Source organism: Manis javanica, chromosome 1, assembly GCF_040802235.1.
Source record: "Manis javanica isolate MJ-LG chromosome 1, MJ_LKY, whole genome shotgun sequence".
Lineage (NCBI taxonomy): Eukaryota > Metazoa > Chordata > Mammalia > Pholidota > Manidae > Manis > Manis javanica.
This window is the reverse complement of record NC_133156.1, coordinates 86,123,995-86,143,111: the sequence shown is the minus strand read 5'-3', so window position 1 is coordinate 86,143,111 and position 19,117 is coordinate 86,123,995. Positions and strand designations below refer to the sequence as shown.

At 37.1% G+C, this 19,117-nt stretch overlaps 1 protein-coding gene across 4 annotated transcripts in view; it reads left to right on the top strand.

Annotated features, from left to right (window-relative positions):
- The window catches only part of VCAN (versican), a 102,955-nt gene that overhangs the window by 40,130 nt on the left and 43,708 nt on the right, over positions 1-19,117 (top strand). For 2 of the 4 annotated variants that reach the window (XM_017675803.3, XM_073234425.1), the window contains exon 7: positions 1,057-4,056. The exons of the other annotated variants lie outside the window; for them this stretch is intronic. In XM_017675803.3, coding sequence (XP_017531292.2) covers positions 1,057-4,056 — 3,000 coding nt within the window. The remainder of the gene's footprint in view (positions 1-1,056; positions 4,057-19,117) is intronic. 4 annotated transcript variants of the gene reach the window in all.

The window sequence follows — 19,117 nt, the reverse complement described above, 5'->3', positions numbered from 1 at the left end:
ATTTTTTAAAAAAACATAATCTTTATGTGCTAAACTGCTACATTCTCCTGTGTTGAGAATGAATCTTGTCTACAACACTGTCACTTCTACACAATTTAAGTATCTTAAAACAGGCCCCAAGCCATTCTCCATAAGCCTGGAGGCATTATAATGTAGCATTTTATGAAGACAGGTGCCTTTTTGTTGCCTGAGCCAATTCCTTCTGATGCTCAGGGTTGTTCCCAGTGATTTATAACAACAGACCTAAAATATATCATGTGGGTACTTTACTTCCTGTTCTAGGCTTGTGTTTCTTGCTACAGTAAGCCTTAAGAGTTATGAACACAGTATGTAGAACATAGAACAAAATGGAAAACTACAAGCAGCCTCTGCCGGAAACATTTGATTACTTATTTGAAACAAGGCTACGCTACAGATGAAAAGAAGATGAAGACAAATGTCCCAACACCTGGAATCAAGTGAAGAGGGGTATTAAAAATGTCATATCCTGTTTTCATAAAACACCCCACATTATGGACAATGTAATCGTTTATATGTAACATGGGTACATCTGATGTGGTTTTTTTGTTGTTTTGCAATCGGAGGCACTCCCTCTCCCCTGAGACACAAGGCAGCTTGGGAAGGAGGGAGGAAGCCAGAGGCAGGGTACAGAAGCCTTCAGAATAGTAGTATTAAGTTTTCCTGTCAGGCTTTAAGGTGCGGCTGTAGTTTCTGATACATAACCTATCTACTGTTTCCAAACTCTGCATTTGTATTTTTTTGGACTTCTCCATATCTTAAAACTACATACTATTCATTTCCTTAACCAAGAACAATGTTCACACCTACAGGCAAAAGCAGTGATAACTCTTTCAATATAAAACAAGTGATCAACTTGTGATTACTAACTATTTAATTATCTGTCTCCGAGTTAATTTCAGTATCATTTTTAGACTCCTCTCCATCACACAGCATTTTGGAGTTACCCCAAAATATGTAACAGCACTTAACAAACACTGGACGTACAACTTTTTACTAGCGACTTGTCTAATCAACTCTTTGAAATTATTTTTCTAGCTAAACAGAATATATCAGAGGCTACAACCACCGAACTGAGTGTTCTTGCAGAAACTGCATCACCCAATTTATCTGAAGAACTACAAATGGTACCTGACAGAACTACACCAATCGTCCCTTTATTCACTGAATTGCCTGTCATTACAACAAAGTTCCCTGCTGTGGGAAATATAGTCAATTTTGAACAGGAAGCTACAGTTCAATCTCAAGCTTTCACACACAGATTAGCCACTGAATCACCTGCACCTGCCAGGAGTACCAAGAAGCCTTGGGATATGGACTTCTACTCACCTGTTTCAGGGCCACTTGAAAAACCAGACATATCTGAAATTCAGGAGGAAGTGCCCCAAAGCACAACTGTCACCTCCCATCATGCTACTGATTCATGGGATGGTGTCTTGGAAGATACGCAAACACAGGAATCAGTTACACAAATTGAACAAATAGAAGTGGGTCCCTTGGTAACGTCTATGGAAATCTCCAAGCACATTCCTTCCAAGGGATTACCGGTAGCTGAAACACCACTTGTGCCTACAACAATGACCCTGGAATCCAGAACTGAGAACAAAATAGGCAGCACTCTTTCTGAATCAGTGGGCCACTCTGGATTCACCTTGGGAGAAGGTGATGGTGAAGACAGAACATTCATAGTTAGACCTGGTCAGAGCACCTTAGTCTTTAGCCAAGTGCCTGAAGTCATTACTGTGTCAAAGACTTCGGAAGACACTACTCCCATTCAACGAGAGGACATGTGGTCAGTCTCAGCATGGACGACTGTTTCGCCTGTGACTGTACCTGACAGTGATGAATCCCTGGATGACTGGGAAGAGAAACAAACTTATGATAGGATAACTGAAGATTTTTTTGGCCAGTATGTGTCTACCACACCTTTCCCATCACGGCATCACCCAGAAGTTGAATTATTTCCTTATTCTGGTGATAAAAGATTAGTTGAGGGAATGTCCACAGTTATTTATCCCTCTCCACACACAGAAGCAACACAAGGAAGAGAAAGAACAGAAACAATAAGACCAGAGGTGGGAACAGATACTCATACTGATGAAGAAATGCAGGAAAAGATCACCAAAGACCCTTTTCTAGGAAAAGTAGAAGAAGAAGGCATCTCTGGAATGAAGTTCTCTATGGCCCCCACGGAGCAAATTCATCTTACAGAGTCTTCAGTAGGAATGACCAAATCTTTTGATTCTCCAGCATTGACAGCAACAAAGCTGAGTGAGGCACCAACAGAGGCCAGAGATGTGGAGGAAGACTTTACAATGAGTCCGGTTGTCTTAGAAAGAGATAGCTACCAAGAAACTACCAAGTATCATGAGGGTGTTACAATGGTGCATCCGGTCCACAGCTCTTTAAATGTGGAGGTGGTCACTGTATCAAAATGGTGGTGGGATGAAGATAATGTAACATCAGAGCCTTTAGGATCCACGGAACATACAGGTCATCCAAAATTGCCTCCTGCCTTATTCACCACTGTGGGAGTGAGTGGAAAGGATAAAGAAACCCCAGGTTTTACTGAAGATGGTGGAGAGGAATATGGTACTATCCCAGATAGTACTCACCAGTCATTAGAGGAGTTTGTGGAGGAAGACACAACAGACCTTGGGAAATTCACACTTAGATTTCAGCCAACTGCATTAGTTGGTATTGCAGAAAAGTCAACTTTGAGAGACTTTACAACTGAAGGAATAGTTCTACCTATCACAAGCACAGAAGGCCAGGGTGTTCATGCAGCCGCAGAAGGAAGTGCTTTGGATGAAGGAGAAGATGTGGTTGCCTCTAAGCCCACACCTACATTCCCTCCATTTGCACATCCTTCAGATGTAGAAGGATCAGCATTTGTTAATTATAGTACTACTCAGGAGCCTACTACTTATGTAGACACTTCCCATACTGTTCCTCTTTCTGTAATTCCCAAGACAGAATGGGGGATGTTAGTACCTTCTGTTATACCGGAAGGTGAAGTTCTAGGTGAACCCTCTCAAGAAATACATGTCATTGATCAGACTCATCTTGAAGCAACTATTTCTCCTGAAACCGTAAGAACAAGAGAAATTACACAGGAAACAACTCAGGAAGAATTCCCTTGGAAAGAACAGACTCCAGAGAGGCCAGTTCCTGCCCTAGGTCCTACAGTCAGTACAGCCCAGGAGGCAACAATGCCTGTGGGTGAACCAGAGAGCGATTGGTCAGCATATACCGTCTCTGAAGACAGACCCGTAACAGCTTCTGAGAGAGTCCCAGTTTTAGGAACAACTCCAATAGGAAAAACTGAGCACAGTATGTCATATCCACCTGGTACTGTCACTGAGCACAAAGTGAAGACTGACGAAGTGACAACACCAACATCGAGCATAGAGCCAACAGCATCTTTAAGTCAAGAGCCTGAACAAAAGTATGAAACAGAAGGTACTAGTCCAAGGGGATTTGTATTGCCTTTCAGCACTGGTGTTACCCAGATTATAGAGGAAACCACTACTGGGAAAAGAGAGAAAATATCCGTAGATTATATTGATTTAGGTTCAGGATTATTGGAAAAGCCTAAAGCCACAGAACTCCCAAAATTTTCAACAGAAAAACCCACAGTTCCAAGTGATCTCACTGCTGCCTTCAGTTCAGTAGACAGACGTTATACAACGTTAGAATCCAAGGTGTCTTTGGCATTCACTGAGAAACCACCTCTCATTGATAGGGGGCCTGGTGAAGAAATAACCGGGGACATGGTAATCATTGGAGAATCGACATCTCGTGTTCCTCCCACTACCCCTGAGGATATTGTAATGAAGGAAACAGAAATTGACATCGATAGAGAGTATTTCACTGCTTCAAGTACTCCATCTTCTACACAGCCAACAAGACCACCCACAGTAGGAGGCCAAGAGGCCTTCAGACCTCAGGCACCTTCCACTCCAGAACCCCCAGCAGGGACAAAACTCCGCCCTGACATAAATGTTTTTGTTATTGAGGTCAGAGAAAACAAGACAGGTAAGTCTTTGCTTTCTAGACATACCAGTCAAGGCACTCAGCATTTTATCTTGAAAATTACTTTTGGAAAATATATATCAACATACCAAATGGTGCCATTAGAAGATAACTGGAGTGTGAAAAAAAATTCTGTGTTTTTAGCTTCATGTATTTGTACAAGAATTGGAAGAATATGTTAAACAACTGGGAAAAATGTTAGATGTGATTTGATTTTAAAAGTCATAAAAAGCTCTGCTTTGTCATCTAATATAACCAAATCATCACTGTCACATCACTTCAGAACATGCAGAACCAAGTGCTTTAATTTCAGTGTCTTTTCATGCATTACTACTCAAGCGTAGTGCTAGACTGTGTTAACATTCCATTGGTCTTTAACTATTAACCTTCAGTACTTACAATCGTGGACAGCTAAAATTGTATTGCCTATCCCTAGGGTTGACAGAAAGACATCTAAAGTTTACTTTAGGTTTTTCTCTTTCAGGATTTTGCAGGTTTATCATACAACTTGTGGGGTGGGTAATGGGTCTGTAGTTTAAATGTCATTTTAATGCAAGTTCAACATATTTTTAAGCTGTTATCTGTGAGTATTTCAAGGAAGCTTTAAATATTTAGAACAAATACAATCTAGCCCAGTTCTAGGAAATGCTGTAGTTCATTGTACCAAATATAACTTCAGAAAGTGGATATGTCAGCTTTACTTCTATTCCCTAAAAACCAGACTGAAATGTTGATTTGTTTTATGATTTAATTGTTTTATCTCTAGGAATATTTGTGAAACCTTCCATTCTGTTCAGCTCTTTTATTTATCTCTCTGGCAAAATTCTTAAACACTGTTTGCTTACATTGATTAATACTTGCAGTTTTCATTATCAAACATAACTTATTCCTTCCTAAGGGTCAGGTCACATCGTGTCTTAAGTTTGGCAAGCAGAGCTGAGAATACATAGCACATAGAGTTCAATAGATAATTCGGGTTTGTCTCTTTTTAATTTTGAAGTCAGTATCATTAATTTTAGTTAAGTTGCTGTATTCTAGCACTAATATGTGACTTAAATGAATAAATAACTCATATTTCCTTGACTTGGCTCTGAAAAGGTGGCTTGGAAGAATGTTCTTTTGGCAGGTTTTCCTTCTTAACTATTGGGGCATTCTCCTGAGGGTGTCATTTTTCTTAAGAGTGATGCTATCCTCACAGAGTGCTCAGGAGAGCCCCTGCTGAAGCAAGCGGGTAATTATGGGCAAATCAGCGGGCTTCTCGAGCTGTAGGTGGAAACTTCACAGCTTCTACTATGCAGAATACTTTCAGCGTAGAAGCTCTTGCAGAGTGGTGAGTAAGCAGAGAAGAGAATGCATTCCCAGAGTATTGAAGTTAATTTCCATTTTCCAAAGCAGTTGAAAGAGGCCAGGATTGGAGCCCTATTTTCCTGCTAATGATGCTGTTTCAAGGAAACCAAAACTTATTTCCTGTCTCTTACTTGCCCTTTCCACCTCTTGGAACTCAGGTCAGAGAGAGAAGCTGAGTTGCCAAGTGGAAATGAGGATTGCTGTTATAGTCGGTTGGAAAAGTGACACAACATTACTATGAAAGAGAAAGAACAGAATGAACAGAAGCGAGAAGGAAATACCACCAACATTTAATTGTCGAATTAAAAAAACAGTGCTTGGAAAACTATGCAGAAGTTTCCCCCAGTTTAGATTACTTTCTTATCAGTGTAGATGCTGCATTGAATCAAATGATATAAAAAAATAGTAAAAAATGCTCTGCATTAAAAAACTCTTCTGAATGGGAAACTGTATGTTAAGGTTAGGGTGATCAAAATGTTAAGGTTAGGGTGATTAAATTACAAAATGGAAAATGTGAGACTTGATCTCTCTGGAAGAATTGGCAGTCATCAGGAAAAACAATCTAAGTTTTATAAATGGTTACTTGAAATGGAGAGTCTGAGTAATCTAACCCAGAAACCATTTATACAAAAATAATATATATATATATGTATATATATATATATATATATATATATATACATATATATATATACACACACACCATTTATATTAATTCAGCTATATATACCATTTATATTAATTCAGCTAAACTAGGTCTGGGGGACATCACTATGTCTCCTCTTCTTTCTTCCACTTTTAAAACCTGGAACCATGATTTGCCTTCAGACTAATTTTTGTTCAGCATTGGTAACAGTAGATCAGAAAACTCTGGAAAGGGAGTAGCTGGCTATCTCCATCAGGTCTTTTTCCAGAATGTGTGTGGTGGGGTGGATATCTATTTAGTTCCCTCTCTCCATTTCTCTCTCTCTCTCTCATCTATCATTTTTGTGTGCTTTAGAGATTTAATTTTCCTTAAGACTCAAAGCATTGTTTATTGTCTTGATAAGACAATGAGGTTTACTCAAATCAACCATTTACTTTCACTAATTTTATTTTTTTTCTATGGGAAATTTAATTTGTCAAACATTTTGAACTTTGGCAAGGGAAACCCTACAGCAGATGTTAAATTAATGAGCTCTAAGGCAGGTGTACATTAATAAGGGAAAGTACATATGTGTCTGGAAAACAAATCCTTTTATGTACCAAGGCACGTTTTTCCAGACTGGAAAACCCTTGGTACATATATGAACTTATATAAGTCTGTTTGCAACCATAGAGTCGGCCTCTACACATACTGTATATCCAAGTAAGCTAAAATACCACCCGTGCTATACTAAACCAAGGCATTCATAATTTTTTGCTGCACTCAGCAAGTCATATAAATCTTGATGTTTTTCTACTACTATGAAACAAAACATGCTACTCAGGATATGTTTATGTTATATTTGCTCAAATGGATCTTAATAGCAACTTAAGGCACTGTTGCTGGAGGACAAATATAGTTAGCAGTTTAAAAAAATCTGAAGGAACTTTTCAGCTCATAAAAGTTTTATGAGCTGAAAAATGCTATGGGGTGTGTTTAACAGTGGTTCAGGGGATACTGAAAACATGACTCCTGTCTATTTTCAGGAGTAATTTGCACACCTGCATTTTGAAAAATTATTGAAAGGTTTGCTTTGTGAACATGTATGAAGTCTACAGAGTTTAAAGGTGTAGGAAGAGTTTCTTAAATGCTGGGATTTTTTTTTAATACTCCTTTAAAAAATCTGAAATGTCACAAGTTAGTGTGACAGACTATGAATGTTCTTAAAGGCTGATATGCTGGTATCTTTAGATAATACTTTGGAAATGTACCACTATTAAATACAAACATTATTATGCAAATAATCATAACCTAAAAGTAGATAGCTTATTAGCTTTTTAAAAGCAAGTTTATAGATATTACATAATGCTTATCATTCTGACTTGCCAAAGGTGTTCTTCTTTTTAGTTTTATGATTAGATTATTTATGATTATTTAGATTATGGTTAATCCTTTCTGCTTCTTTGTAAATTCCATAAGTGTTTGTAAGACTAAGGTCTTATTTTATGGATATGATGGTGCTGAGGACAGGCTAAAGAATAAGGGATGTCGTCTCTGAGAGCAGGAGATTCTGGGCAAATGCCAATATTGTTATCATTGATTGCACATTCTTTTAAAAGTAATGTTTATATAAGACAGTCTTATGATTTTTATAAATCACAGATTTTTTATTTTTATAGAATTTATTATGTAGAGGAAGTACTTTCAGTTTTTTTTTTAATGAATCAGATTCCTTTCTTCAAACAAAATTTTATTGAGGTTCTCTATATTTTAAGCAGATAAAAGGGTGGCTGTTTGGTTAACATCCAAACAGAGAGAGGAGATCAGCAGCCCTGTTTTCTTGGACCCTCTCACCCACTGTGATTGTTTCTCATATAACATGTACTACAGAACACAACTAAAAGCAGAATGATATCATCTAGATAATTCAATGGAAAGCAGAAACAATGACTAATTCTTGAGTGAATTGATTTTTTTTTCAAGTAACACATTTTTAAAATTGATCTGATTGTCAATGCTTTACCTCACTATAGTGGACACACATTTATTTACATTTACCTTTGAATAACTTTGTATGGTTCTGAATACAGCAGATTAAGCAAATCTAGTTTCAATCTTTTTGATGCTTCTATGTAATCAAGATAATATCTAGTTTCATTTCAGAATATTATATGTATATGCAGAGCTAAATCATCATCAATCTCACACTCAGAGCTTGATGCTTGCAGACCACATTTTACTTAATTGCCGTGTTTAAACCTCAGAGATACTTTGCGACACAACTAGGAATGTATTGCAGATGGGCAAACAAAGGCACACCAAGTCCATCCCTGCTGGCCCTGGGAACAACAGTCTGGGGACTTCATGGAGCATTTTTGCAGTGAGGTGATTGTCTCCCCTGATGAACTCAGAAATCATGACTCTTTATTGTGTCATGTTGCCTTGTCCACCAATTCCTGAAAGGGCACAGATTCTGGAAAGACTGACCTTTCATTGGCATTCAGTTAGCTTGTTTAGAGCTGATGACATGGTTTAGTTTGCCTCCATAATGGTTTAGTTTAGTCTCCATAACCAAATATGGAGACTGTCAAGCTATTTCAATGCCTGCCACAGCAAAAGAACAGCAAGCTGAAACTGGTCGACCTATTTCTGGGCTGCTGCTTCCCTGTAGAATTTTGGTTACATTCCTAAAAGTGGATGGAGCTGGTGCCTGCACACATGAGTGGCTCCCTTTTTTGGGCTCCAGTGGTGATTTCTTCCAGAGAAGCACATTTTTTTTCTGCAGAGAATTAGGATGGTTTCTCCCATCCTTCCTTGGCTGCCTAAAATCTAGAAAAGGATTGATTTCCTTTTCTATTAATCACATAATGAAAAGGGAAGAGACTATCTTCCTTGCATTTCTATAGTAAGAAGAGAAGAATTGACCTTAGTGTTTCTAAATTATTATGGAGCTCAGTGTTACCCTACAGACCAAAGGTTACCTTTTAAAAAAGTCCTTCTGAGTGAAATATTTTGTACATGCACACACATGCCACTCGCATGCACACACACAAACACACATAGAATCTCAATTTTTAAAATGATCTATGAATGTTTTATTAACCTTCTAACCTTGAGGAACAATTTAAGGAATTGAAGTTTTCTTCACAGGTTGAAGTTTAATAATAAAAGATGTATTCCACAGATAGCTAAAAGGAACTTTATCTTTTTCCTAAAGCGAACCAATGACTATTCTTTCTGAAAATGGCATTTGCAATTACAACTTGTCATTATTAAAACTACTACTGAGGTGGGACATTATCCAAAGACAAACACCACTTAGCTATGATTGGCAGTGACCTTGAGAGAAAGGCACACACTGTCCTCCAGCACAGCACAGCCAGTCAAGGATTATCTCCTGGTGAAGCTGCAACATGCCCAGCCCTTTGATGGATGTTAGAAGGGTACAATAGGCCCTGCTCCCAAGGACTCTAGATGCATTTTGGGGAGCTGATATTAACACAGTCAAATATAACTTCAAATATAATTACACGAGGCAGGGTGGTACTTACTGTGATGGCAGACGAAGTCGGTAAGGGATGGAATCCTTAAAGGCAGAGGAAGTCAGAAAATATTCCACAAGAAGGAAGAGATGTATGCCACTCCTTGTTGGAGGGGTAGAGTGAAAACAAATGCCTGGAAACCAGTGGGTGGTCTGCTGCTTCCCAAGAGAGGCTCCATGTAGGACAAAGAAGCCCCAAATATAATCAGGCATTTTTTAAAAATAGGGCTGGGATGACAGAGAGAGCATGACTTCTGGTATAGGTTTAACCTCTAGTATCAGTTTAAACGCGATAATTATGTAAGATGTGGTCTGCAAGTATCGATTTATAAGATGAATGCCTTCTTAGGATCCACCTAGAAACCTATACTGGTTTATGGAAATTAGAGATATTCAACTTCCTCAAGAGCGAGTTCTCTCATACTATTTTTCTGTTCATCAGTGATTCATACTTGTTGGTAAAGAGAGCCTCTTCTGTAGATTAAGTACATTTAACTTTTCAAAATACATTCCCATGCAGTATCATGGTTCAGTCACACACTTGTAAAGTTAAATGGCATAAAACTACTTTTTAAAGAGTGGGCTGCTACTCTAAACAGTGATTTAAAGGTTTACAACATATTGACTCAAGTGAATTTTGTGTTGGTGGTATTACAGAAGTAGGTGCTATAAATTGGAGAATGTGGGATTAAGTCTCTCCTTTGCTCATCTGCATTGTGGACTCAGGAATTTCTTAATTTCTGCCCAAACTTTTTGTCAGTAAAATGGATGTAAAGACTATCATTGCAGAGAAAGACTAATATTTTCTAAACTTGGACCCATACTCTTTTTCCAAATCACAGAGATTATGAGATGAGGAAGATGATCATATGTACATTTAAATACATGCACAAATGTAGACATGCCTACATATATATGTAACTCACTTTTACATATAATCAACAAATACATTTTTTCTCACTTATTAAACAAATAGTCAATGACAATGTACTAGGTACTACTCTAGGACTGGAGTTTTGAAGCACACTCTAATATTCTGAGTGAACATACATGAGCAGTTTGCTCCATAGGGTACATGAAAGAGGCAGTTGATGTCCTGGAAAAGGCCTTTGGAAACAGGCCTGAGTTCATTGACAACATTGTTATTTGCAATCTGTTTGGTCTTGAATAAATTGCTTATTTCTATAGGCGTCTGTTGTTCTAACATTAAAAATAAATATAGTACTACACATCAACCAGATTGCTTAAAGCAAAAAGAGATCTCTTTCAGGACTTGCCAGTCACTGTGGTAGGCACATCACACGTCTAATACTCCACGACCAGGCACCCTGTACAGCACCTAGCCCATGGGAATATCTGTTACAAATTAATTCCTTCACAGGTTTAAGAATTATTTTATCCTGAGCTTCTAAATGTAGGGAAACTTAGATTGTTTTGTACTAAATAGGTAAAAGTGTCTTAAAATTCAAGATGATTTATACTACAAGGAGTCAAATATAATTACATAGTATCTGCTTGACTAGGAGAGCTTGTTAAAATTTTAATCCTGTATGGATTGTGTTTGTCTAGGGTAATGCCATTTTGGGTGCAAATCAGAAGCAGCTGCAGCCCTTATTTAAAACTGAAATACAGGGTTGTTTGTGTAGTACCTATGTGAAGAATTCATTAGCTTTCCACCCTTTTTCATGTGTGAAAATTGGGCTTATGATTTTGATAATTACCAATTTATTTATATTTTTAAAGAAAAAGACCTTTTTATAAATTTCTTACACATTTTTCCCAAGTCCTGGGTGTAGGCTCTTCGTGCATGTTCACAGAATGCATGGGTTTCCGTGCTGTCTTGCTGTTGTCAAGGAAACCCCCCAGCTCTCTACACAGAGATTGCATTCTTCTTTCTTAATAGTACTCAGATCATTCATTTGTGCAATGAATAAAAAATGTATTCATGGCCCAAACAATGTTCAGGACTTTTTGGGGGAGGAGTGTAGCTAGGGGAGCGACGTGCACTGTGAGAGAAGCAACAGAGATTAAAGGAAAAAGTAATGCTCCTTGAGGTTTCGTTTTAATGATGTAAAGCTGAAAATTTGCTTTTAAGTAGGCATTGCCTATTTTTGTCAGTATACAAAACTTGTAACTCCACACCTCAGTGAGGTCTGTCTATGAGGTACAAAAAGGAGAGCTGATTATTCAGTGGCTTCACTGATAGAACAATTCCAGGAATTGAGGGGTAGGGATGGTGATGTGCTTGAGGGAAAACTGTTGTATATTTGCTTCATTTGTGTCGTACTGTGAATTTTTTGCAACATAATTGCGGCAAAAGAAAGTGTAAAATATTACATGGACAACTGAGAACCTATTTTACTGCATTAAGAAATGGTGCTCCTTAGAGAGATATGCCAATGTTCAGACTTTCTGAATATGCATCAGTAGGAAAACACCTTTTAGCAAGAGAGCATTAATCATTCTTAAAAAGAGTGATTTGCTTCTTGAGATGAAAATAAATTATGGTGAACCTTCTAAATACTTGTTACATTATTGTGATAATGTAGGAAGTATTTCTCCATATTTAAAGTCTAAATAGGAGATTTTAAACTGTAAAGGAAGAATCTCTGGGGTGAGAAGAAAAATCTACTTATGTGTCAGCTCCTATGTCCATGAAAATCTGACACATGGTGCCCTGGTGTTGCCCAGACCTGCTAGCACACATGTATAACTGGAACACACTACCTTGACTGGCTTCTGGTGGCTTCATCTTTTGGTTGGCTTTGTACCACAGTATTCTTGGTTGCTCAGAGTTGGGTACTCTTGGCCTTATGCTACATTTAATGAGTTTCTGAAGATTTTAGTTTTTCTAAGTAAAGAAAGGGAAAAATAAATATAGTGGCGTGTATTTCTGTAGAGTGTAATGGAATATAGTATAATTATCATTTTTTTGCTCTGTTGCAGTTTTACCTTGCTCTGCTTCATTGGGGAGCTCTTTGGCTATCTGCAGATAAAATATTTTCTGCCCATCTCTTCATACTCACCCCAGGGAATATTTCAGTGGTTTGTTGACATAAAGTCACTCAATCAAGCTCCCTGTGACTGGGAAAAAGAATATGAAATAATGAAACACTTGAAATAATTAGTAAACAAGAGAGTATATAATAAAGGCTCATTGTGCTCTTAGTAAAAAAGGAGAATAGAGGTAATATGAAATAAGTTCATGTAAGACTTATTTTTAGCAGGCAAAGTCTCAAATTTGGACTCACAGGAAACTGGGAACTCAACACTTACTGAGCAGCTGCCTAGTTTACCTAGAAGGGCCCAAAGCTGTAGGCAGGCCAGCAGCTAACCACACATAATGCCATTCCACGCAGGTGCTGCTGTGGGGGCTAAGAAATGCCAGGAAGTCACCCAGTGCATGAACACTACCCACACTGATTTTTGACCTGGGCGCTATAGATCAGAATCACCAGCCAGCCTTCAAATAAAAACAGCCACTACCCCATTCCCTTACCAGACAACTTGAATCTGAAGTTCTCATGGTGGGGCTTGGGCATTTGTATTTTTTGTTAGTTTCTTTTCTTAAATTTTCTTCATTTATTAATTTCTTAATTAAGTATCTGTATTTTTAAATGCTGTCCGTGTAACTGTGATGTGCAGAGACTGTTGAACACCACTGGTAAATGGAAGGCTTTCTGACCTGCAGAAATTTGGGCTGTTACTGCTACAAAGAACAATTACTTCCATCCAAAATGCAAATTTTTCAAAGGAAATATTGAACTTAGAATGTAAACATTTTTATTCTGGGTGATAAATAACTGTTTAGACATTCTTCCAACCACATTCCCGAAAGAGTGGCTAAGTGGCCAGGGTCTGAAGAGCATTACAAGCTTAAAGGACCCCTTCACTTTCATTATGGAATTTAGACTTTAGTAAGGGGGGGTGAGACAAAAATATAAGAACAACTAGGGAATTCGTAAGTAAGAAACACTATGACAGAAGTCTTATGGCATACAAATCAAAGATACAACCAGTTTGAGGAGTTTTAGAGAAGTTACACTGGAGAATGCAGGGCTTCAGCTGGGTCTTCCATAAATGAGTGGGTGAAGTTCAAAGGAGGATTTATGAAGCATTCCAAGTTGGGGACAGGAGGGCCCCTCTTGGACAGAAGTCTAAGATGGGAATGAGGAAGATACTGAGAGGGGGCATGGAGCTGCCAGGGCTCTACGCGGAGACGCCAACAGTGGGAACAGAGCACTTAAGGAAGAGGACACATGCAGACAATTAATGCAGCTGCTTGAACACACTGTTGGAGAGGTCAGGTGGAAGGGGACCAGAAACTGCTGTTGACTTGTAAGGGAGTGGCATAATTAAAAATAAAATGGTGTTTGGTAAAGTTTAACTTAATAGCTGTAATTGCATGGGGAGTAGGAACTTAGAAAGAAAGTATGTACTGGGTATTTATTTATGACAGACATTTGTTTTACTTCAGTCAAAGCTTGTACTTAAATTTTAAACCCTTGATTCTGACAAAAGCATTTTTCTAGTGTTAGGATATCTGGTAATTATCCACTTATCTATAGAAGGCTTTGACAATGTTAAAGAACTAAAATGCAAAGCATCAAAGTACTGTCCTGTGGTTGGTTTTTGTTTATTTGTTCTACTTTAAAGGAGACATTTAGAAACTTAAATATCCTAGCTTACTTCTCTTTCATACAGCTCTTTATCTTATTAATCAGAAATGCTTGAAGGCCCCCACATTGCTTGATTATGCTGTCCAGAAAAGCCCTTCCTCATTAAACATTGGAAGTTATGAAGTCCCAGAAGAGCCCACACTCTCTGAGTTCTCCTTATGCTCACTTATACCAGATGACTGGATCTAAACATACTCTTTCCGCTTGAAGGAACAGCATTATTGGAGGATTATCTGAAGTTGGGAAAAGAGATGATTCCCATTTATCAGCCCCACAACATGCTGCCTCTTAAAAGTGAAACTATCAAAAACATCTATGTTGTTTATAAATATATATCACCCTTTCTGGGTGTAAAATTCATGAATTGAGAAATATTGAGCTCCTTGCTCAGCAAGAGGAAGCTGTCAGTGTAAGATAACATGCTTGGATGGTGTTCCACATGGGCCTCAGCTAGTAGAGCTGACAGAGAGACACAGGTCACAGAATCAAGTATTGATCTCCCAAACTTTAATCTCTTTTATCTTGGACAGATTGACTATTGATATAAATATATCCCATGATTTTCGATTATAAAGGTAGTTAAGGATGCAAAAATATTTGACTAGGTTTGGGGAGTGCATTTATATTTTGATTACTAATGTCAATTTTTTATAACATCCTGAGTTGCTATCTTAAATTTTGAAAACGTTGGAGAATTCAGGATGTTTATAACAACCTAGTTGAAATTCACATTAGGTGGTTTTATTTGCTCCATAAGGTGCCCATTAGTATTTTATTTTAATTAAAAACATATCAAAGATGAATGAAATTGAAGCATTTGTCTTGTCTAGTTATGGATCCATAGGTATGTGTCAGAAAACTTAAACATAGAAATTTGAACTTTCTCTATTTAAATTCTGTATTTCTCAAGCACTTCATTTTGTACATCTATTGTATTTTTAAAGGAAACAAAATCTATTTTGTTGCACAGTAAAATGAAATTTGTTTTAGTAGAGAAATGTGATACTAATATATCTCTGTTGAGTAGATTAGTATGTACTTACATTTAATTAAAAGCTCTTAAACTTAAATGGTAAAAATCCCCTAAAGGGAACATGAACTTGAGCCAGCATCTATGCATCTTAGCAACTATGTTTTGTGTCTGTGAACAGTATGACTGGAAGACTTGTGTATGTCTGTAAAACTCTGCCATGAAGTACTTAAAAATACTCAGTGAATAATTTGAGGTCATCTAGCAATAAAGCTTTGTGTGAAATGCCATTAAAAAATCTATTAACGGTGGTGGTAGTATATTCAAGTCAAGCTGTTAAAGTACATTTGTATAAACATAGAAAAGATTATACATATACTACGTACAGTTCTGTGGTTTGACTCTTGAAATTCAAATAAGAGTTATATTACCTTCAGAATAAAATTCTAACATAGAGCAGTCTTTTATAAGGGCGTGTTCATCTAAGAGCTGGGAACGTTAATTACTCCATTAGGTTACACTGTTAGTACAAAATAGAGCACATCACGATTTCAGAATGAGATATCCCCTTTCATAATAGCACAGGTGTCCCCCCACCACACCCTACAAAGAAAGTTTTTTGGTTTGCTGTAATTACAGCTCTTGCAACTCTCTAATGACATGTGTAGTGGGTGGGGGTGGTGACAGGGTAAGGGGATGAAGAAGTAATTTCAGAGACTGAACAAACAAAGAGAAGCACATAGGAACACAGGTGAAATGTAAGGTGGCAATGACGGGTGTGAATGTCAGGAAAGAATTCACTTATCTATAATAAAATTCATAGCACCACACCCCCATGCTATTTTTAAAGTATGGGAAAAAACTAGCCACACTAAGAGAATAAAAAGCAATTTACTTATTCTCTACAGGTAATTTGTAGAGAGTCTGTTGTCAGAAAAATATGAACTTGAAAGTCCTAGGCTATGAACATTTCCCTCACCCTCAGACCAATATTAAGAAATCAAATGAAACCATTTGGAAGCTGACACAAATTATTTAAACAATGAATATCAGTCTTTTAATTATGAGAATAGTCCTTTCAGAAAAAGGAAGCAAAATAATTTCAACTCTCCTTTTGTATCATTATTTGATTTAAGAGTTTTCACTTAATAGAACATTTTTGTAATATATAGCAAATGAGCACTTTGAAAAAATACATATTTTCTTTTCAATCACTGGTTTTTATGATGTGCCAATAGTTCTTTGTCCATTGCCAGCTTCATGTCACAATAAGATGACAAGATGAGACAGCTTAACATGTTTCTATGTTTTCTACTATTCAGGAGGCAGGTAGGATCCCTAACTTAAATATAATGATCAATAAATTTGCAATATGTGAACTCAATGTTTCCTTTTAAGTAGGGAGAAAAATGTTTAGTAAAGTCTTTCCTCTAACCTGTTGCCAAGAGCATTTATTTCAGAGAGAGAGACAGGCAGACTTGGAAGATACCCTTGGAGGTCTTAGGCCTCTATACAGTTGGTAAGCAAGTTCCTGCTATACAGTCTCATACATAAGTAAACTTTGTGCTTCTGGGGAGATAACACAGTTGGGTGGTTGCCTGGTTGTGGTAGTGAATTTAATTTTGCTTACAAAACCAGTGTGAAGCTAACTTTGTTCATCAAGTCTCTGCAAAGGTCATCTCCCTGCTGTGTTTGTGTTGCTGTACTTGAAATATTGTGATATTTGTTTAGGTTAGAAAATGGTTTATATTGCATCTAACAGTTGGATATTTTGGTGAAATATTCCATTGTGATGGCCTAAAATGCAAATGAACTCCTAATGATTTAGGAGCAATCAGAAATGTTAGAGTTGCTTATTCAAATGGAAAATGAACTGTAAGAATGATATACTTTGTTCATTGGCACTAAAATTAGAGTATACAAAGTGAAATGCCAGAGTCTTTAAACTGATTAACAACTTATTAAGCATTGATAGTCAGTGAAATTATTGTAAAAATTACTGATTTACAATTAGAATCCTCTTTGTTTTCTTTCCTTGAAAAGCATTTTATTTTAAATTATTCATTCCTTTGTAAAGCAGTTAAGGGAGCATCATGACATGTCATTGCCCCTGACACCCTGACATTTGGCATACTGACATACCTTAGTCTCTCTCTCTGCTTTTCTCTACCCCATTATTTTTAGAGCTACCAACATCATACTTGGTGGAACCTCCATCTATAATTATTCCTGAGAAGATCATGGGATATTTTATATCAGTTTTTTAAAATTATTATTTTCAAAACTTAGGGATTTATTTAGAAAACCATACAAACCTATAATAGCAATGAGTGTTTTTACCCTCTTCCTAGCCTATGATTATAAACAATATAAAGCAGTTATTTCCTTGCATTTGTCTGGAGAAGCTTGGCTGAATAATTAGTTTTATCTCCATTATTTACAGAAAGGTACAGAATGTAGTGGGGATTCATTATATGCTTGACATAGATCCATGTTTCTTATTTAAAAGTATTCTCCATATTTAAATGAAAGACAGTGTTGGATTTAGTGTCTATGTGTGTGATACTTCTTAATGTGAGTTCTAGTTTCATTTACACCTAATGAAGCCTAATGAAAAGAGTTGAATATAAAATAAAAGTATAACCAATTCAAAGTAGGCACATTTTCGCAGCTCCAGTTCTATTCTACCATGTTGTACAGAATGATTTAATTGTGTCTGGCTTAACTCAACTACATCCAAATAGTATTAGCAATGAGAGACTAATTTGGTGATTAGATAAAAATTATTGATGTGGCATTTCAAGAGATTTGATTGTACAAAAAGCATTTAAAATGTATTCTTTCAAATACATATACATGCATATATATATTCTCTAACATTCTTTTTTCATAGAGGAAAGGTCCACTTCACTGAAAGCTATGTTAAAAGGTGTTATTATCTGAAGATTTTATTGTCTTCTCTTTTAAAATATATGCACCACTCGGGACTATAAACCACAGTAACAACTTCAGTGATCAAATATTGAATAAACTTATTCTTTTAATTACAGTTTTTGAAAAAATGTATGGCATTTAGTCATTTTCTTAAGTTTGATAATTAGGGTAGTTGCAATGCCTGTGGTAGAAATTATCTGTATTTATTCATTTTTTAATAATAGTTATGCATTAATCTCACTTCTCTTATGGTGGAAATATTTTTTCATTCATTTGAATACCCATAAGCCTTTGGTTACAGAGCTAAAAGGCTGAATATATGTAGTGGATTAGGCTGGAGATATAAGAAATGAACTGCAACGTGTGGAAGTCAATGAGAAGAGACATATAGTTAGGGTTAAGAGCAACCTAGCCCTACACGTATTTTATGGAGATAGTACAGTGAAGATGTGATGGGATATAGAGAAGAGTTTTCTGTTTTGTTTTTATCAGAGTGAAAGGGATAATTGTAAATATAGCCTAATTTTTCTAGTTCCAGAAAGGTTTTGTGGTCTTTAGTTTTTCTAACAAATCCTAGTTGAGAAAATAGAAGGAGCTTCGTAGAGTTTTAATTGAGAGTTCTTGTATTTCTATATATGTGTTGCCTGAAGAATGCAAGCAATACCAGCTCCTTCTCAATAGGGTTGTTTTCTTTTCTGACTTATCAGTAAATGTAGATGTTGATCCCCTCTTACATGGAAGGCAGCAGCTTCCTGTAACAGGAACGGTCTCCCTACCTACGGGGGCAGAGTGGCTCCATCTTCATTGTTCTTCTGTAAGCTTTGCGGGTTCAGCCTAAGCCTGTGTGGCATGGACCTGGGCGGACCTGGGCGTATTGATAGGGGCAGGAGGGTGAGACACCGTGCTTCCGTCTTTCTCATGGGTCAGCGAGGCCACAGGCACGTCCGCGCTGCTGTGATGCTGGGAAT